The 22,193-nt window shown below is 39.8% G+C and overlaps 1 protein-coding gene across 7 annotated transcripts in view; it reads right to left on the bottom strand.

Moving 5' to 3' along the window:
• PAM (peptidylglycine alpha-amidating monooxygenase) overlaps positions 1-22,193 on the bottom strand; it is a 218,322-nt gene that overhangs the window by 109,224 nt on the left and 86,905 nt on the right. For all 7 annotated transcript variants that reach the window (XM_084628617.1, XM_084628616.1, XM_084628612.1 and 4 more), the window contains 2 exons: positions 18,886-18,943; positions 3,193-3,280 (listed from right to left, as the gene is read on the bottom strand). In XM_084628617.1, the coding sequence (XP_084484743.1) occupies positions 3,193-3,280; positions 18,886-18,943 (146 nt within the window). The remainder of the gene's footprint in view (positions 1-3,192; positions 3,281-18,885; positions 18,944-22,193) is intronic.

Below are 22,193 nucleotides of genomic sequence, written 5' to 3'. Positions count from 1 at the left end.
GTGGAGTACAAGGAGCAGAAGCAAGATTAGAAAGGGTCAAGGGTGTAAATGGAGGAGAGGGACTCCAGGCATCAATTAGAAACACTGCGTTCAATGAGATTAGAGTTGAAAGGTAGACAGGGTGGTAGCTGACGGGGCTAGTGGGGTCAAAGGTGATTTGTTTTGTTTTAAGATTGGAGAAACTAAAACATGTTTGTATCGTGAGGAGAAAGAGCCCCTTCTCTTTTTTTGAGATGGTCCCCTCATCTCAAAAAAGTTATACTGGCATTAGAAAAGATTCAAAAAAGAGCAACTAAAATGATTAGTTTCAGAGTAGCAGCCGTGTTAGTCTGTATCCGCAAAAAGAAAAGGGAGTACTTGTGGCACCTTAGAGATGAACAAATTTATTTAGCATAAGCTTTCATGAGCTAGAGCTGTAGCTCATGAAAGCTTATGCTCAAATAAATTTGTTCGTCTCTAAGGTGCCACAAGTACTCCTTTTCTTTAAAATGATTAGGGGTTTGGAACAGGCCCCATATGAGGAGAGATTAAAGAGGCTAGGACTTTTTAGCTTGGAAAAGAGGAGACTAAGGGGGGATATGATAGAGGTATATAAAATCATGAGTGGTGTGGAGAAAGTGAATAAGGAAAAGTTATTTACTTGTTCCCATAATATAAGAACTAGGGGCCACCAAATGAAATTAATGGGTAGCAGGTTTAAAACAAATAAAAGGAAGTTCTCCTTCACTCAGCGCACGGTCAACCTGTGGAACCCCTTGCCTGAGGAGGTTGTGAAAGCTAGGACTATAACAGGGTTTAAAAGAGAACTGGATAAATTCATGGAGGTAAGTCCATTAATGGCTGTTAGCCAGAACAGACAAGGAATGGTGTCCCTAGCCTCTGTTTGTCAGAGGGTGGAGATGGATGGCAGGAGACAGATCACTTGATCATTACCTGTTAAGTTCACTCCCCCTGAGGCACCTGGCATCGGCCACTATTGGTAGACAGGATACTGGGCTGGATGGACCTTTGGTCTGACCCAGTATGGCCTTTCTTATGTTCTTATGAGCCACAGGAGAGGGAGAGGTTAAGAAGAAGAGTAAGGGGTAAGGGAGAAGGCAAGAGCAGGCACAAGTGAGACCAGGGGAAGGAATGGGATTAGTGGGCCAAGCAAAGGGGTTAGAGGAGGAGAGCAGATGAAAATCTCTCCTCCGTTTCTCCTATCTCAGACACAGAAATGTGGGAAGGGAACCTGAAGGGTGGGGGAAGATCCTTCATATCATGTCAATTTTCTCTTCGAAACAGACCAGTGAGTTCCTGTGTTGGGAGAGAAATTAAGTGCAGGCAGAACTAAAAGAGGAGAGAACAAATTTGTATTGGAGGAAGTTAGCAGTGCCATAGGATTTCCACCAGCGGGAGACTCCACAGTGCAAGAGCAGGAGCAGAGGGTTAAGCCAGGGCTGTTGTCTGGCAGGGCTGACCTTGTGACGGGAGAGAGAAGCCGAAGACTACTTTTGCATAGGTTCTCAGGCACTGCCATATTTTTCTCTGGTGGACGAAAGTTTAGGAAAAGGTATACAAATGCTACTAACTGAATAAGAGCTACAGGAGATTTTCTTGTACAATCATAATATCTATAGTTCAAATCCAAGTAGAAAAATCACTTCCTCACAGTCTATTATTTTGAACTGAGCACCAAGTCAATCTAAACAGGAACCACAGCACAGTATATTAAAAGCTTCAGGCACTAACAAGTTCATGCAAATGTAGCAGATTTCCATATATATAAAAAAAACAACTACATACATTATTAATGCAATCTGCTTGTTTTAAACAAGACATAAAAGGCTGTAGTATGGGCAGGCACAAACTAATTTGAAGAGGCTACATCCTAAGAACTCTTTCATGCTGTGTATATCTTTTTCATGTAAACTTAATAACTGTAAATATATTTTAATAAATGACAGAAGGGGCAGTTACTGAGGACAAAGAAAAGTGTTTACTGGGGCTAGGAGGAGGAATCCATGGAAACTCTGTACTTTCAAATTAATCACTTAACCTGAGCATAAAAAAATAAAAATAAAGCTATGCTTTTCAAGACAAGATGGCAGCATTCATCGTGGTTACCAGAACTGGGTGATAAATGTGAGAGAAAACAATTTCGCTGAAAATGTTCTCAGCTTGGGAATTTGCTAACCTCCTTAAGCCTAAGAGCACAAGTCTTTGCAACGTGTCCTATTTACTCGGGCATTTTCCAAGTATAGCTTGAAAAAGGATCTGATTTTTTTTCTTGTGGTTGTATATTCATATTATTTTGTAATTATTTGCTGTAAGTTCACTGAGAGGCCATAACTGGCACTTTGTTTAAACTGGAAAAAAAAAAAAAGTAAAATCTAAACTACATTTTTGATAATATGTAAGAAAATTGAATCCATTAATTTTAAGTGGAAAAATTTTCTTTCCTCTGAATTTCTTTGCTTTCCGGAGGTAGAGCCCTTTCTTCCTTCACTGTACATCACTTCATTTCTATTAAAAAGTTTTTGTTTAGAGGAGCAACAGTTGGATGTAAGTTTAGGGGTAACTTGAAATTTTTGAAACAAAACCAATTTTCACATCCTCACCATAAAACTACCATAAATGGGGAACCTTCCAGATTAAGGGCCAAATCCTGCTCTTCTTACTCCCATAGTCAAATAACTATTTACTATAGTTCAAAGGGAGCTTCTGGATGCTCAGCATTTGTAAAAGTTAGGTCTCTTAGTTAGCCTAAATATGGCCTTAGGAGCCTAAACTTTAGGCTCCCATTTTTAAAAATCTGGGCCTCCATGCCTCAGTGTTGAGTTTTAGTGCTTCGAATTAAGGAGTTCTCAGTAACTTGAACACAGCAGATAACAGTACAACAAGGGGCAACTCAAATTCTGATGTTGGGAAAATTTTTAACTGTTCTTCTTTATGAGCCACTGCTGTGGATTGGTAAATCTTGCAAATTTCCTGGGACCAAAAATGTAAGGCTTATATTTGTATCTAATGTTTAACAAAAAACATTCAAAAATAAGGTTTGGAAGGAATAAGAACTGAATGTGTTTCTTCTCCCTTTCCTTCTTTTTTCCTCAATTAAAATCTGTGAGAGCCTTATAAAATGTGTGCATGAAGATAAGTCAGCATTAGTGACATGTTAAAGCAAAACAATCGATATGAGCCTGTAATTCTTACCAGTAATTCTCAGTAGAAGAAGGTACGTTACATCCAAAAAGTAACATGTGATGGACCGTGTCCATGCTTGCTTGAGGCCTGAAGTCAACTGAAAGACAAATTAATAAACTAGTATAAATGTGAGTTTTATTCTCACTACAGCAGACCATTTTGAGATTGTCCATTCGGTGCATAATGAAGATATTGTTATACCATCGTTTGTTCATGGTGTCATGAACAGGGATAATTTTTTGGTTTTTGTGTTCACTCTGATGTGTGGGCTCAGCACTGCCAGAGTGTTTAAGTAACAGAAAGAAGAGCTGTATATTGCAAGTTGTGTTTTTGTTGTTTTTCAATGTCAATTTCTTACTACAGGACAAAAAGGAATTACACTGAATGGATTATACCTTCTTTTCCCTGTCCAGACATACTTCTAAATATCATATCTCAAATCCTACCACTTTCAATCCAACTGTGTCTCCATGACGCTGCGAGAAAGGCAAGAAACCCTACCAGACCTCTGCCAATTTGGCCCAAAATGAAAAAAATCCTTCCTGATCCAAAAATAGGCATTTGGTCAGACCCACAGAATCCTAAAGCCACAGCTCCTGTAGGACAGACGAGGCAGCTAATAGAAGTTAGAGACTTTTGAAAATCCCGGGAGAGACTTTAAATGGAGGGTGAGGGGACGGGAAGCATGTGAAAGACAATGGGCCAGCCCATTCGCACAGCCAGTATGAAGATGGAGAACCCAAGGAGAAGGACAGGCCAGCCCCAGTCTTGCCAAGCAAGGCTCTTGCATCTTCCCCATTCCTCTCCTCCAAGCACTGTGTCACATCCCCTGAACACCCATTCAACCTTCTCCCCCAAACTAATCGATGTGGGGAGAGGGGAGAGCAGCCCCACTAAAACTGCTCACATGCTTAGGCAAAATAGCCAAACAAATGGCTAGTTTTGCTCACAGATATCAGTATATACTATCAGGTATCATACAACGATACAAATGAGTCAAGACTTAGGGGTACCAAAAAGTTCCCATTACATTCTGAAAAAAAATCTAACAACCATCACCCCAGCTTCAAACATAACTCTGGCAGCTTCTGCAACCCAAACATTGTTCTAGTTCATGCCCGAAACCACAAAAGAAAAAAGAGTAAAAGCTTTTTGTCAGAGCTGAAGGAATTGCTAGTAAACAAACAAAATGGTGAAAGTTAAATGACTTTCTTAAAATGAGACAAGGTGGGTGAGGTAATGTCTTTTATTGGACCAAATTCTGTCTGTAGACCAATATCTACAAAGCTGGATATGAGTCAAGAGTGTTCCCTTGTTGCCAAGAAGGCTAATGGCATTTTGGGCTGTATAAGTAAGAGCATTACCAGCAGAACGAGGGACATGATCGTTCCCCTCTATTCGACATTGGTGAGGCCTCATCTGGAGTACCGTGTCCAGTTTTGGGCCCCACACTACAAGAAGGATGTGGAAAAATTGGAAGGAGTCCAGCGGAGGGCAACAAAAATGATTAGGGGGCTGGAGCACGTGACTTAGAATCATAGAATATCAGGGTTGGAAGGGACCTCAGGAGGTCATCTAGTCCAACCCCCTACTCAAAAGCAGGACCCATCCCCAATTAAATCATCCCAGCCAGCGCTTTGTCAAGCCTGACCTTAAAAACTTCTAAGGAAGGAGATTCCACCACCTCCCTAGGCAACGCATTCCAGTGTTTCACCACCCTCCTAGTGAAAAAGTTTTTCCTAATATCCAACCTAAACCTCCCCCACTGCAACTTGAGACCATTACTCCTTGTCCTGTCCTCTTCCACCACTGAGAATAGTCTAGAACCACCTCTCAGGTAGTTGAAAGCAGCTATCAAATCCCCCCCCTCATTCTTCTCTTCCGCAGACTAAACAATCCCAGTTCCCTCAGCCTCTCCTCGTAAGTCATGTGTTCCAGACCCCTAATCATTTTTGTTGCCCTTCGCTGGACTCTCTCCAATTTATCCACATCCTTCTTGTAGTGTGGGGCCCAAAACTGGACACGGTACTCCAGATGAAGCCTCACCAATGTCGAATAGAGGGGGACGATCACGTCCCTCGATCTGCTCACTATGCCCCTACTTATACATCCCAAAATGCCATTGGCCTTCTTGGCAACAAGGGCACACTGCTGACTCATATCCAGCTTCTCGTCCACTGTCACCCCTAGGTCCTTTTCTGCAGAACTGCTGCCTAGCCATTCGGTCCCTAGTCTGTAGCTGTGCTTATGAGCTTATGAGGAGAGGCTGAGGGAACTGGGATTATTTAGTCTGCAGAAGAGAAGAACGAGGGGGGATTTGATGGCTGCCTTCAACTACCTGAAAGGAGGTTCCAAAAAGGATGGATCTAGACTGTTCTCAGCGGTAGCAGAAGACAAAACAAGGAGTAATGGTCTCAAGTTGTAGTGTGGGAGGTTTAGGTGGGATATTAGGGAAAACGTCTTCACTAGGAGGGTGGTGAAGCACTGGAATGTGTTACCTAGAGAGGTGGTGGAATCTCCTTCCTTAGAGGTTTTTAAGGTCAGGCTTGACAAAGCCCTAGCTGAGATGATTTAGTTGGGGATCGGTCCTGCTCTGAGCAGGGGGTTGGACTAGATGACCCCTGAGGTCCCTTTCAACCCTGATATTCTATGATTCTATGGTGAGAGAGAAGCTTTCAAGCCACACACAGCTCTTCAACTGTTTCTTAAAACGTCCACTGTTGAAGGACAGTGCTTTACAAGTACAAGCAGAGCATTTTTAATATCATTTTTAACTTGATAGAATCACTTAAAAACAACAGGATGTAAACTACCCTATCCCTTAATTTAATGTTATGAATTGAAGAAATGAGCACCTTTCAAGTGATTGCCCCATCTTGTTTTTTTGGCAATATATTAAGTACTTAACCACTGCACAACTGGGGGGCGGGGAGGGGGGAGAATCAATCAGAGGCAATACTGAAATGCGGTCTATTGACATTTTAAAAAGCATTGCCCCACAGGAGCCACAAGACTGTGCAAAAGCAGTTTACAGCCAGGCACTCTCTTGGAGAAGAATGCCTGGGGCCAGTTCATTATTTTAAAGCTTTGTTTAATATTACAAAAGAATATTTAAATATTTTAGTTATGCTTATGCATCGGAAAACAAAGCTATAAAGCAATCAGCAAAGGAATAATAGAAGCAGCAATTCCAAGGTGACATCTGGAGTTTAACAATTCCCTCAGGATGCTACAAAATCATCTGTGAGTTGTGATACTTAAACTGACAGCACAGTATCACCAAAACAACTCAAAGTATGGTGTGAGATGTCTACGTACTTATTTTTTCCAAAGAGAAAATACTATAGTCTTGTAAGATAGTAGAAAGGGGAAGAAAGAATTGAATATAGAATCTTCTTTCGGTCTAACTAAAGTCTTTGGGCATAATCTAGGGCAATATCAATAAAATCTAACAGCCTGTGATATACTGGTAGTCAAATGAGATAATCTGATGAAGTGCCTTTCCGCCTTAAACTCTATGAAAGTATACATGCATCAAGTCAAGCTATATCTCAAAATCCAAAAATTAGGCTATTTTTATAAAAACTAGAATTTCTTGAGAAGCCCTCTTAACCATTTGTCTTCCTCAGCCATGCTCGCTCTCTCTCTATTTGCCTTTGACATCCAAATATTTTCATGATTTCTTCCTCATTATCCACCTGTCCTGAGAATGATCGAACACTGGTTGTGCTCCCCATGTCAGATACTTGCTGTTAATCACTATTAATCATTCGCTTATAAGTGGCTACAAATCTTTATTTTCAGTAGTGGTGGAGTAAAATCTCTCAGGATAGTCCCTTGACTTCACAGTTAATGCCATCAAATCATCATATTTTGCCCGTAGGACCTCAATTAAATGATAAATTATCAGTGGATGCTTAAAGAACTTCAGAGAAAACAGACCAGCCTTTTGCTTCATTTTCTGAAAAGACAGGATATGGACTATATGTATTTTAGATGACTCAAAGAGGAGGTAGGGAAAAATAAACAAACCAAAATTAAAACAAACAAACAAAAAAGCATGTGTTCTTACACTGGAGCTGATCTGAGAAAGTTTAGCTGATGGGGAAACAGAAGCCCTTCTCCTAATTGCCTTACCAGCTCAAGCACGGGTCAAATACTCATGCTCTGGGTCTCACTCTTCCCAATTTACTAAACCTTATTCAAGTGAAACCTCTCACTCTATGAGAAAGGTCAGCTGGGCACCAGATGCATACAGGAATACAGGCTACAACTGGGATTTTCTAAGGTGCCTAAAAGAATTAATCCCAATGAAGTGCAATGGGAGCTTGGTGCCTAATGCCCTTAGAATTCTTTAAAAATCCAAGTCTATCTTCCTACGTTATGTGACTGGGGGATTGCTAAGAACTAGTACTTTTCAGAAAGAATTAAGAAGCCTGAAATAGATTTTAAAGTGGGGAGCTTGCCTAAATAAATTGCTTATCAAAATTAGCTAAGACTGCCTCTCCTTCCAAACCACCACATATATGGTCTACATCTACAGAATTTGCTCCTGCTAAGCTAAAGATGTGTTTAAAAGTGAATATGGCCACCTTGCCTAAAGCTTTCTGTGACTGAGTGCCTTGAAATCCTGGACAAATGGGTAAAGGTCAATGTTCAAATGTCTCGATTCTTTGTCTAATAGCATTGTGGTTTTGCTCTTCACATTTTAAATGCTAGTGATCCAGTTTAAGCCATGTATACAGAGCATCCAGATCCCACTGTAACAGGCACATTACAAAAATATGTATTCAGTGCTGTTAGTTTTACTTTTACCTGTAGTCCATTTGCAAGCAAGACAAAAGCTCAAAGCAACAGCATACAACATTTTTGCCTGCAAATTCTATTTATTCCATAATCATAGAACAATTCCGTATTAAAGACCTTTTGTTTCCACCTTTTTAATCACTGTGTCTTAATAGTGAAATTACAATTAACTCTTGAATGAGACAATGTGTCATTAATGTGAAGTTCTCAACTTGATTCATAAGCATTTTAAGCTGCTATTGACAACTTAAGCAAGAAATAAGTTTTCTAAAGGAGGTCGTAAATAGTTCATAAATGTGAAACAGGATTATCTTTATTGTAGAATCTGACACATGTGGAAATTATATTGTGAGTAATTTACTTTCTTGAAGGCTGGCCTTTCTGTGTTACTTAAAAAAAAAGAAAAATCTCAATCAAAAAACACACCACACTTCTGTCTGAATAATTTTACTTGCTGTTTTAACTAACATCTAATATTTCAACTGTAGTAATTTCAGAGAAAATAAAATGTTTCTTTTAAAAACTGGAAAATGTAATTGTAAAACCATAAAAATTAGCAGGCGCAAATATACCATATATACTCGTTCATTAGCCTGATTGTTTATAAGCCGACCCCCCGACCGGATAGGTAAAAATAGTATAAACTGTATGACCCTTTAATAAGAATACCCTGTATTTTAGGGGTTGGCAAACTTTTGCTCCTGGCCCATCAGGGTAAGCTGCTAGCGAGTTGGGACGGGACGTTTTATTTACCTGGAGCGTTCACAGGCATGGAGCCCCTCAGCTCCCAGTGGCCGCGGTTTGCCGTTCCCAGCCAACGGGAGCTGCAGGATGCTTCCCATTGGCTGGGAATGGCAAACTGTGGCCCCTGGGAGCCAAGGGGCTCCTGGCCTGCAGACGCTCCAAGTAAACAAAACATCCCGACCCGCCAGCGGCTTACCCTGGTGGGCTGGGAGCCAAAGTTTTCCAACCCATGCTATATTTTAAAAGCTGGCATCACAAGAAATACATTAAAATAATTCTAGCAAAACTTTTGGGTAATTAACGAAAAACCTGTTATAATAATAACTGAACAAATATGTATTCACCTTCAGAATTACAGTCAATGTTTAAAATCAGTAAATGGACATTTAAAAACAAAACAATATGAGACTTTAAAAAGTCTTAAAATCCTTCAAAATCTGAATCAGTCTCTGATTCACCAACCCGTTAATTAAACTCTGCTTCAGTCACAGCTGCACCTGCATTGTCATTGTAGATGTCAGCAGTGTCGTCTTCAGACTCAGATTCCTTCTCATCAGCCTCTGTTGTGTCATCATCAAATATGGCATCATCTTCTGACCCGTCGAGTGCATTGCTGATACAGCATTTCCCAAATGATTTTTCTATAGTTTCCGAGGAATGGACACTCATGCGTCCTTGATCCACTGGGCAACCAGATTGATTTTGGGCTTCATAAGATTCCCGCCTTTTGTCAACTTTACCATGCCTGAGCACATCCATTCAGACCACATGTTGCGTGGCCTGTCTTTAAAGGGTTTGTTCAGGCAGACATCAAGTGGTTGTAGAACTGTAGTTAAGCCTCCAGGTATTACAGCCAAAGTAGTTTTCATATTTTTGGCCACATTTTTCACCTCATCCATCTGTCCTGCACTTTCATCCATCCATCCCTTTTTGGGTGCACGTATGATGACACGAGCAGGAAATTTCATGTTTTTAGGCAAGGTTTTTCTTTTAAAAACTACAAGAGGGAGCTTTGATCCATTTGCCAAACATGATAAAACCACCGTAAAATGGATTTTTTCAGAGCCAGTGGTTTTAATTAAAACTGTTTTTTCACCAACACTGGTTACAGTTCTGTTACTTGGAAGATCAAATGTCATCGGTGTTCTGTCCATATTTCCTATTTGTGACAGTTCAAATGCATATTCCTTTTGAAATTTTATAATAAAACTTTGGAAAGATTCATAGATACCTAGATATTAAGGTCAGAAGGGACCATTATGATCATCTAGTCTGACCTCCTGCACAATGCAGGCCACAGAATCTCACCCACCCACTCCTGCGATAAACCTCTCACCTACGTCTGAGCTATTGAAGTCCTCAAATCATGGTTTAAAGACTTCAAGGAGCAGAGAATCCTCCAGCAAGTTATCAGTGCCAGTGATCAGGCAGATCTTCCCATCTGGCCTGGAGGAAAATTCCTTCCCGACCCCAGATATGGTGATCAGCTGAACCCTGAGCATGTGGGCAAGATTCACCAGCCAGATACCCAGGAAAGAATTCTCTTTAGTAACTCAGATCCCACCCCATCTAACATCCCATCACAGGCCATTGGGCCTATTTACCATGAATAGTTAAAGATCAATTAATTGCCAAAATCATGTTATCCCATCATACCATCTCCTCCATAAGCTTATCGAGTTTAATCTTAAAGCAAGATAGGTCATTTGCCCCACTGCTTCCCTTGGAAGGCTATTCTAAAACTTCACTCCTCTGATGGTTAGAAACCTTCGTCTAATTTCAAGTCTAAACTTCCCGATGGCCAGTTTATATCCATTTGTTCTTGTGTCCACATTGGTACTGAGCTTAAATAATTCCTCTCCCTCTCTGGTATTTATCCCTCTGATATATTTAGAGAGAGCAATCATATCTCCCCTCAACCTTCTTTTAGTTAGGCTAAACAAGCCAAGCTCCTTGAGTCTCCTTTCATAAGACAAGTTTTCCATTCCTCGGATCATCCTAGTAGCCCTTCTCTGTACCTGTTCCAGTATGAATTCATCCTTCTTAAACATGGGAGACCAGAACTGTACACCGTATTCCAGGTGAGGTCCTCACCAGTGCCTTGTATAACGATACTAAAACCTCCTTATCCCTACTGGAAATACCTCGCCTGAGGCATCCCAAGACCGAATTAGCTTTTTTCACGGCTATATCACATTGGCAGCTCATAGTCATCCTGTGATCAACCAATACTCCAAAGTCCTTCTCCTCTTCCGTTACTTCTAATTGATGCGCCCCCATCTTATAACTAAAATTCTTGTTATTAATCCCTAAATACATGACCTGGCACTTCTCACTATTAAATTTCATCCTATGACTATTATTCCAGTTTATAAGGTCATCCAGATCTTCCTGTATGATATCCCGGTCTCTCTCTAAATTGGCAATACCTCCCAGCTTTGTATCATCTTCAAACTTTATTAGCACACTCCCACTTTTTGTGCCGAGGTCAGTAATAAAAAGATTAAATAAGATTGGTCCCAAAACCGATCCCTGAGGAACTCCACTAGTAACCTCCCTCCAGTCTGAGGGTTCACCTTTCAGTATGACCCGCTGTAGTCTCCCTGTTAACCAATTCCTTATCCACCTTTCAATTTTCATATCGATCCCCATCTTTTTCAATTTTACTAACAATTCCCCATGTGGCACAGTATCAGTCACCTTACTGAAATCTAGGTAAATTAGATCCACTGCGTTTCCTTTGTCTAAAAAAATCTGTTACTTTCTCAAAGAAGGAGATCAGGTTGGTTTGGCACGATCTACCTTTTGTAAAACCGTGTTGTATTTTGTCCCATTTACCATTGACCTCGATGTCCTTAACTACTTTCTCCTTCAAAATATTTTTCAAGACCTTGCATACTACAGATGTCAAACTAACAGGCCTATAATTACCCAGATCACTTTTTTTCCCCTTTCTTAAAAATAGGAACTATGTTAGCAATTCTCCAATCATACAGTACAACCCCTGAGTTTACAGATTCATTAAAAATTCTTGCTAATGGGCTTGCAATTTCATGTGCCAATTCCTTTAATATTCTTGGATGAAGATTATCTGGGCCCCCCGATTTAGTCCCATTAAGCTGTTCAAGTTTCGCTTCTACCTCAGATATGGTAATATCTACCTCCATATCCTCATTCCCATTTGTCATGCCACCATTATCCCCAAGATCCTCATTAGCCTCATTAAAGACTGAGGCAAAGTATTTGTTTAGATATTGGGCCATGCCTAGATTATCCTTAACCGCCACTCCTCCTCAGTGTTTAGCGGTCCCACTTCTTCTTTGTTTGTTTTCTTCTTATTTATATGGCTATAGATCCTTTTACTGTTGGTTTTAATTCCCTTTGCAAGGTCCAACTCTACTTGACTTTTAGCCTGTCTCACTTTATCCCTACATGTTCTGGCCTCAATAAGGTAGCTTTCCTTGCTGATCCTGCCCATCTTCCACTCCCTGTATGCTTTCTGTTTTTTCTTAATCACCTCTCTGAGATGCTTGCTCATCCAGCTTGGTCTACAACTCCTGCCTATGAATTTTTTCCCCTTTCTTGGGATGCAGGCTTCCGATAGCTTCTGCAGCTTTGACTTGAAGTCATCCCAGGCCTCCTCAGCCTTTAGATCCAGAAGTTCTTCAGTCCAATCCACTTCCCTAACTAATTTCCTTAATTTTTGAAAGTCAGCCCTTTTGAAATCAAAAACCCTAGTCGCAGATTTATTTTTGTTTATCCTTCCATTCAGTTTGAACTGAATTAGCTTATGATCACTTGAACCAAGGTTGTCCCCTACAACCATTTCTTCTATGAGGTTCTCACTACTCACCAAAACCAAATCTAAAATGGCATCCCCTCTAGTCGGTTCAGCAACTACTTGATGAAGGAATCCATCGGTATATATACGGTAATATATACAGTAATACCTGCAATTGCTTTTAACTATTTTTTTTTAACTGATTACAGTCAATCATAATTGATAGTCTCCCTTTAAATTCTCACAATAATGCACAATTTGAAATTGAATGTTACTTTATACACTGAAGAAAAAGACAGTGGTATTGGTCTGACACCAATAGATATCCAATCTATTGGTCTGATACCAGTAGGACTGCGATTTTTTTTCTTTGATGTTTTGTGGTGCATTGTGATTGGCACAATCTATATGAGTGCTGAAAGACCGATCAATCAAGGTGATCAAGGTTTTGCCTCAGGTCTTTGTTGGGATGTTTTAATCTAAGCCACAGATACAACTATTAGAACACTGCATGCTGAGAACACTAAGTAGAATGTTTCCTTATGTCTAAAGGTGAAAACAAATGGATAATTAGATATGTATGCATACTCAATGTAAGGGCCTGACCCACTGTTATTTGAAAGGCTCCCATTGACGTCATTGAACTTTGGTCTGGACTGTAAGTGTTTTTTTTGGCTCAAGGAGTTCCTAAGTTTTGCAAGCCCACCTTGTGGTGGGGAGAGAATGGACGAGCCCACAAAGGGAGCTCTCCAAGACTGCTGTCCTGCAATTCTGTGTTCCAGCTGCACCCTGAGTGCCTAAATCTTTGGCACTAGAGGCATGAGACACAGCAGGAAATCACCAGCCTCTACATAGAGATATATGACTATAGCTACCTCCCTTCTCTGACCTCTCCTCTATCTATCCACAATTGTAAACCACAGACCTGCACTTCAGGCATAAGCGATGAACATGAGTTTAGCTGTAAACACCTGAATAGTTTGTATAGCACAACACTAGACAGGTAACAGGAGCAGAGTGGCAATGATATTTGCAGATGACCTCAAGATTGAGGTGTAAAACCATAGCACCTATGCCCTTACCCGAGGACAACCATAAACTCATCCATTAAGTTAGGCCTCTTTCCCACTCCAATCCCATTACTCCCAAGCAGGCAGCCCAGAGAGCCAGATGGCCCTGGAATCTGAAAGTCCCCAACCTTGTGCAGTCTACACGGTGGGACAGCCCCAGAGGGGAGGTCACTGGGACATGGTTCTAGGACTTCCAGGCTCCCAGCTCTATGATAGTAACCCTGGAAGCCTTGAGACCCCTGGCTCAAATAGGGAGCCTAACAGCCCCAGGAAACCATGGCTTCAGCCTGGGCTCTGGCAGGATCCCTGCCACAGAGCAGGATGCCTCGTGGCCCCCAAAGATCTGGTTCTAGCTGGGGTTCCGGGGGCTGCTAGGTTGTCTGCTGAAGAGCTGTGACCCTGGAACACCAGCAGATTTCCAACAGAAGCTTGCCTGTGTTTCAGAGAAAGTTTTGACAAATCTGCATTAGATTAAGTGAAACATTTTGCTCCAGAGAATCAGCATTTGCTGACAAAACTAAGTTTCGTTGTAAAGTTTCCAACCAGCTCTGTATATAATCCCTTTATGTTATTTATTAAATTCACCCAGCAAACACAGTTTGTGCATTATGTAGTTGAAAATAATATTCTTGCTCAAATCTTCACTCATACATCTTCCAGCTGGGATTTTAACTTCAACCTCAATGTATTTTGTAATATAAAAAAGTGATAATTTATAAATGCCATTATGCTACAAGGAGATTAGCCGAATTAAGAATTGCAATCTAGGGACATACTAAATATCTGTATTTATATAAAGAAACTTGGCCTCACTTCTCAACACAGAGCTCCCCATCAATTGTATTATGAACTCTGAGGGAGATGGGGGGGGGAATTGATTCTAACAGTGTCTAGTTTAACAATTTAAACTAATCCTTTCTAATATGGCTATCCTTAAAGATATTAACTTTATATCTCTTACCCTTTTAAAAAACAGTTCCCCCCCCCACTCCCCACTCCCTAAAAATAATTTTCTATCATATTTTTCAGGAATGTAATAAGACTGACCAGGATATATGAACACTCACTGTTAGATGGATTACAAAGGAACCTAGATGTGTTACTTTAGCAGTGAGCAATGTCACCTGGCAATGAGCATGTTTAAATATGCAATACTGTGGTAACAAACCAGCAACATTCAGGAGTATGGGGGAAAAAAGCAATAAATCAAATTATTTCCATCTGCAAATAGGCTCCATCTCATTTGTATAGTGCAGTTTGACAGATAAAGGCTCACCATCAGTCAATAAGAAAAAGACATTTATTTACTGGTCAGCCATGTGAGCAAAAGTAAAGGGATGAAGATGATAGTCAAATTTCTTGGCTGAGTGGCTTGCTGTCAGACTCAATTCTTCCGAGTGTCTGTAGAACACCCTTCAGCTATGACAACTGCTCAGTAGTCAAAAACAGATTGTAGCAATGCCGGCACCAGTCGGAGTGAAGACACTTTCTATTTGCCCAAATAAAAATAACCAAACATTTATGAAGATATTTAGAAAAAATCTTGATGATTGTTTTAAGTATATTAGGGATTGTCACTTATACCTTCAAGACAATTCTCCTCATCTGGTTTACCTCACAGGCATTTAATTTCATTTTACATGATATATATGTATATTCAGCTTAAAGTCAATGGTGGGATCTACACAACAAAAATAGAAATAGCCTTTAGTCAAGATGCATGGGCCTAGAGGAGAGAGAAAGGTGGAAGCTCAACAAGTTCCAATAAGCATCCAATCCTGACATTTTGACTCTATCCCAAGAACATCATACAGCGAATGGGCAATGTCTACCAGAATATACATAGCTATCCCTAAAAAAGGCCATCTAGAATAACACTCAACAGCTAATTATGAAGTTCATCTTCTAATAGAAGTCTGACATTGGTGAGGCCTCATCTGGAGTACTGTGTCCAGTTTTGGGCCCCACACTACAAGAAGGATGTGGATAAATTGGAGAGAGTCCAGCGAAGGGCAACAAAAACGATTAGGGGTCTGGAACACATGGGTTATGAGGAGAGGCTGAGGGAATTGGGATTGTTTAGTCTGCAGAAGAGAAGAATGAGGGGGGATTTGATAGCTGCTTTCAACTACCTGAGAGGTGGTTCCAGAGAGGATGGTTCTAGACTATTCTCAGTGATGGAAGAGGACAGGACAAGGAGTAATGGTCTCAAGTTGCAGTGGGGGAGGTTTAGGTTGGATATTAGGAAAAACTTTTTCATTAGGAGGGTGGTGAAACACTGGAATGCATTGCCTAGGGAGGTGGTGGAATCTCCTTCCTTAGAAGTTTTTAAGGTCAGGCTTGACAAAGCGCTGGCTGGGATGATTTAATTGGGGATGGGTCCTGCTTTTGAGCAGGGGGTTGGACTAGATGACCTCCTGAGGTCCCTTCCAACCCTGATATTCTATGATTCTATGAAGAGTTAACTTATAATTCTAGTCAATATAGTCTATGGACAGGCTCTGGATCAGGTTGGTCAATTTAGACAGAGGACTCTTGTGGCTTTTATCTATGCACAACATACACTGGATACAGCTGCAAGTGTGACTCTATTGCTTCCAACTGTTTTATTTTTAGAATGAGATATGGTGAGTGAAATAACGTCCTTTATTGGACCAACTCCTGTTGGTGAAAGAGACAGGCTTTTGAGCTCCACAGCTCTTCTTCAGGTCCAAAAAAGGATATTACCCACCTTGTGTCTTTCATATCCTGGGACCAACACGGCTACAACACCACTGCAAAGAGCAATGGAATATATCACATTTTATTTTTAGAAAGTAAACTTTGCTTGTAAAATGTAATATTTTATTTTGGGAATCTAAATTATGATGGTTGCAGTTTGAGAATTTTATTTCTGCGGATCCATTCCCTCTTGTTCTCCTGGATATCGATTGGCATCTGGAGCAGTTTCTTTTTGGTGGATCTATACAAGCTTTGCCTTGCCTTGTATCATACTCTATGTCATTGATTGATTGAACTGCGAGTTTACACAACATTAACTTGTGCATTATTAATAATCATCCAGAGCACCTGGTACTGAGTAGTCAACATCCTTGCTCCAGAAAGAGCTGTGAAATAGTGCATCCAAATACCTCATGGACTAGTATCTCTGTCTCCTACAGTATGTCTATACTGCAGTTGAAGGTGTGGTGGCAGCAGAGCTTGGCATACCAGCGTTAGCTTTAACCTAGCCAACATGCCTAAAAACAGCAGTGAAGACATGGCACCACAGGCAGTGTGGGTTGCTCAAGCACCCCAGGGACTCAGGATACGTACTATGCTATGTTCAATGCTATGTTTAGTCAGTGTGTCTAGATCAAAGCTAGTGCAGGTATGCCAAACTGGGCTGCAATCATACTTTTCACCGCAGTGTAGACATACCCCTAGAAGTAGGGATAAATTGGTCCTTTTGCTGCACACAGGAATATCCTCAAGATTCTGATCTTAAACAGAAACCACGTGAGGAAGAGGGAATAAGAGTCTCTGTACTTTGCTGCCTGCTGGTATCTGACAGAACTCAAATTAAAGAAAAAGAAGGCATTTTAAGGAAAATGAGAATGACAACATCTGTGGAGGCAAGAGCACTAGAGACCTAAGATGCCCACAACATCGATACAAGGCAGATATAGGAATATCATTGTGCTGTTGAAATCGCCCACACACACGTCACTAAGCTGCAGTGAATCATTCTGGATGGTGGAAATTGGAATTTCTAATTCACCTAAGGCACTCACCTATTACATGTCCAGTTGTAATATATGCATGTTATGGAACAAGTGAAACAAAGGGTTTAAACCATCTAAAAACAAGAAGAGCAATTCCTCAGGAGACACAGGTATCCAAAAGCTATGCTTCTGCCTTTTTACAGACATGAAGGGGTTCATCTGGATCATCACTGACGCCTTACATGATTCACAACTACTGTGAATTCGCCCACGGTTGTGTTTTTTTTAAAAACCATGCTCTTTGGTAAGTCACTCGTACAACAACCAACAAAACATTTCATACATATTTAATGCTTGTAAATACAAAAATTTTAAAAAAGTACTGCAAAGAAAAAAAAGGTTTTCACAGTAAATTTCCTAAGAAAGGAACTGCTGCAATTTTGAAATTAATTGAAGTACTACGCATAAACTTGCCTATAATCTAGGTTAATATACATTTTTCTAACCAAACTAAAGCAGCACAGTCTACTACACACACTGTATGGTGAGTAATAGTTTATTAAAGACTGAACTACTTTGATAACCCTGTCATGCTTTTTTCTTTACAGGCATCAATCTCACAGCCACAAAATAATGCTGCAGCTATGGGCTGCTTCGCTTCTTGACAGTTCCTACTTTTTTATTTTTGATATGGCAATTAGAACTATATAGGGGTGAAAAATTCAAGGGTATTGTCCTATTGCAGATTTGTGGGTCAGTTCCTGTGGGGAGCTCCACATGAAAATATACTCAGAATATGCCACCAGCAACTATATATACTTTTCAACCCATTTATTGATCACCTCATACAGTGCACTAAGACTCGTTCTGGCAGAAGGAAGTAGAAAAATACAGGGGCTCTACCTTTACCATTGTTTTCCTTTCCCAGTATTTACAATGCATCATGAAAATGAAACTAACTTCAGTCAAATGAACCATTTGCTTGTCTCCTTCCTTTCCTGAACAACTAGATTGTTTAGAAGCAGAGTAGAATAAAATTGAAGCTACCCAGAAGACATACTGAACATCTGGTGCTTACTTTAGTGATCTACTTACTTGATTTAAACACTGATACTACTATAGTAGGTCCTGTCAATTTATTTGTCATCTCATTCATGCCAGAATATATTTAAAAAAAAAAACAACAAAAACACGACATTTTTTGCTGACGAGTAAAATCTTACTGTGGCCATTGTTGATGATAAGTGCAGAGGATTTACTGCCTGTACTAGCAGGTAAATAAACAGTCTGTTCAGTAGAATGGAATTAAATATCCAGCCACAGACAGAAAGCCAATACTTCACAAATGGGACTGCTTGGTATTAGCTGCCATAGGCATCTGCATGCAGCTCCTTAACTACTATTACTCATGAATCTCCCCAGATACAGTTTGTTATCTTGACTCTAAGTGGCTCTTTCTAGTTTGTTTCTGCATTAGGCATGATGAATGCATTTTAGAAACTTTGACAGTAAAAGATTAAGTTCTTATGAGTCAAAGAAAGCTGTGGAGTGATTTCAAAAAGTCCTGATCAGGTTTTTCCCTTTAGCTCATACTCACCTACATAGGCTTCCTCATCCACTGGCAGATGTAATGACATGCAGAGGTAGGTATCAGACTATTAAAGAAACAAAAAAGAATAAAAATTATCTTAAAATTGTACCTTGTTAGAATGGAAATAAAATAATTCTAACATTGAAACTCTGCTCTACTGACACATGGGAACAAGCAATTGTCCAAACTTATAGCCTCATAAATGGAAATTATTTGCTAAGGCTATCCAAAAAACCAACAACTAAGAACATAGAGAAAGGGAGACTTGTTACTTGCCTTCTAATCCAATCATACAAAGTAAATCAAAGGAGCGCACTAAATAAAACAACACCTTATTGGACATTTGAATATTTTTTCTCTATTTGACTATAATCTATAACTTACTGCATTCTAGAAAACAGCAGTAAGTCATGGCTAGATACACATCTACCTGAATCAGAAATTCTTTGCTTGTCCCTAGACTTAAGTAAGTGGTCTATTTCTGCCACAAAGCTTATTAATATTGAAAATGTGTGCTAGAGCAGCAGCAGCAGCAGCAATCTAAAAACTATATGTTCTTTTTTAATACATGCACCTCACTCCAATTAGAATGAATTGGAACTATGCCAGAGCATCAGGAAAAGAATGTACTCCTTTAAGAAAAAATAATGGAAAAGAACAGAAGCAACACAAAATATTATTTTCAGTTCTCTTCAACTGTTAATTGTACAGAACCATCATTTTCAAGAGCAATTAGGTCACTGCTCCCATGAGACATGAGAATGGTCCCATGAGATGCAATAGGAAGTCCAGCCATCACATGTAATTCATGGTTACCATCTTCAAGTCTATACTGATGCTTTTGGGGCAATAAAACATTTGTTTTAGCATTAAATGCACATCACTTAAAAATTGGAAGTGCTCAAGTAGATACTTCAAAATTAAACGTGAACTACTACAATGCCAGTTGCAGTCACTGTGAACCCAAGATAGTGGCCATAGTGAAGTATCAGCAACTGCTTTTGCAGTTATGAACAACTTGGTTCATATTTTCAGAGATGCTGAGTACCCAGAACTCCAAATGAAGTCACTGGTAGGGAAGGAGAGGGGTGGAAAGAATGAACAAGAACAATGCTAAAGGAAGTTTTTTTTTATGAAAACCGAAAGCTTCCAAAAACCACCAAAAGACTGCATATCAGTCCTTTTGACGTAAAAGCTATCATCATATTTTAAAGGCAGGTTGCCAAATCCATTGTTTACCCTGAGGGTTCAGACTGGATTTTAAAATCATTAAAAGATGGACCGAATTAAATGGAAATTTTTGGATCCCTGTCAACCTAATAATATCAGGAGGCTCATCAGTAGAATGGGCAATAACCTACCAATTCAGAGCATGGGGTATGCTTGCTATGGTGTGTGAACTATACTGCAAAACAGAATAATGATGTGATGGACTGCACTGGCCTCAACGTGAATTAAATAGTCAATCCCATCTTTGCCCGCCGGTTATAGGACAGGCGCCATAAAAATAAACTCTGTCCAGCAAAAATCACAATTAATAGCAATGCTCTTCTATAAAGATCTTGGCCAAGGAGACTGTATGATGTATGAGTTAGCTTGCTACCATGGTTTCTTTATATCCAACAGATATCAGTTTGTCTCTGAGGCCAACAATATCATATTTATATTATGGTATCAGATGAGGAAAAAAAAAAGATACTATTCACTACTGCATCTTAACATGAACATTTTATAGGGCATAATTTCTTAACGAGAGAGATCATCTATTTTTATTAGACTAGCGCCCACAAGCTCCAGTAGGACAGGGGCCTCACTGTGGTAAGCACTGTACAAAATACATAGCAAGATAAAGTTTCTGTCCTAAAGACAAAATACAGCAAACATGCCCAAATAATAATAATCAGATATAACTGAGGAGGAAGGACAGGTGTAACGTTGATAAGACTATGTGGTTACATAGATCAGCTATGTACGCTATTAGATAAGAAAAAGCAATATGCTAAGTTGTTGTGTCTTTTGCCAGGAGCTAGGAAAAAGCAGAGAAGGACAAATGATACAGCTGATGTTGGGTGTGGTTATATATTCTAGCTAGGTGCCTTTGTGGAGTCAACACTGAAAACATAACTCTCAAAAGGAACTGAAAGAGCAACACACTCTGCACATTACTTTTTTTCATTAAATCTTTGGGTTCACAAGCAGCATGTTTAAAAATAAAACTTCAAGTAAATCAAGAAACAAAACTCTGTTCAGTGTTTTGAAAGTCAACAAGAACTAACAGGTAGAAGCTGAAGTCAGACAAATTAAAATATAAAAAAAGGCACAAAATGTTAATAGTGAAGGTGATTAACCTGTGGAACAAACCACCAAGGGAAATGGTGGATTCTCCATTTCCTGGATTCTACAAATCAACACTGGATGCCTCCTGGAAGAGATGATTCAGCCAAACACAAGTCATTGGGCTCAGTATATTGGTGAAATTCTATGGCCTGTGTTACAAAGGAGATCATACTAGATGATCTATTGGCCCTCTTCTGGATTAAGAAATATATGAATCCATACACATCATTGGAAATTAAGGGGCACCAAATTGGGTGGTGTGATGTACATTTGTTTCAGCTGTTGTTGAATCACAATGGTGATTCTCTGCCCTACTATTACAGTATGTAACCAAGTAGTAAAATGTCCTGGGCAAGGTTTTCATTATTCTACACACAATCCAACCTAACACCACACACATTCACACCCATTCTTTTTTTACACTTACGCTCACAATGAAGTGTTCTATATCTTAGCATATTGCCAAAGGCTCTTAAGTAATCTGTCAGAAAACTCAGACTCTAATCTACTGAAAACGGATGACACAGTAAAGGAAGGAATTAATCACAGTCATTGCTTTAGGGTCTCTCACTCTGGTACTCTGCCAGTCCTAAAGCAACAACAAAACTTGAAGTCTTAGAATCATAAAATCATAGAAATGTAGAGCTGAAAGGAATCTAAAGAGATCATCTAGTTCAACTCACAGTGGTGAGGTAGGACCAAGTAAACCTAGACCATCCCTGACAGGTGTTTGTCCAACCTGTTCTTAAAATCCTTCCAATGATGGGGATCCCAAAACCTCCCTTGGAAGCCTATTTCAGTGCTTAACTACCCTTATATGTCCCCCTCCCACAGTCTTCCTTTCTCAAGATGAAAGATGCACAGTTTTTTTTAAACCTTCTCTCAAAAGTCAGGATCTCTAAATCTTTTAACATTTTATTCGCTCTCCTCTGGACCCTCTTCAATTTGTCCACATCTTTCTTAATGTGTGTCCAAAA

The sequence above is a fragment of the Lepidochelys olivacea genome (assembly GCF_965140295.1).
Source record: "Lepidochelys olivacea isolate rLepOli2 genome assembly, chromosome: 5".
Lineage (NCBI taxonomy): Eukaryota > Metazoa > Chordata > Testudines > Cheloniidae > Lepidochelys > Lepidochelys olivacea.
This window is presented reverse-complemented; position numbering and strand designations above follow the sequence as displayed.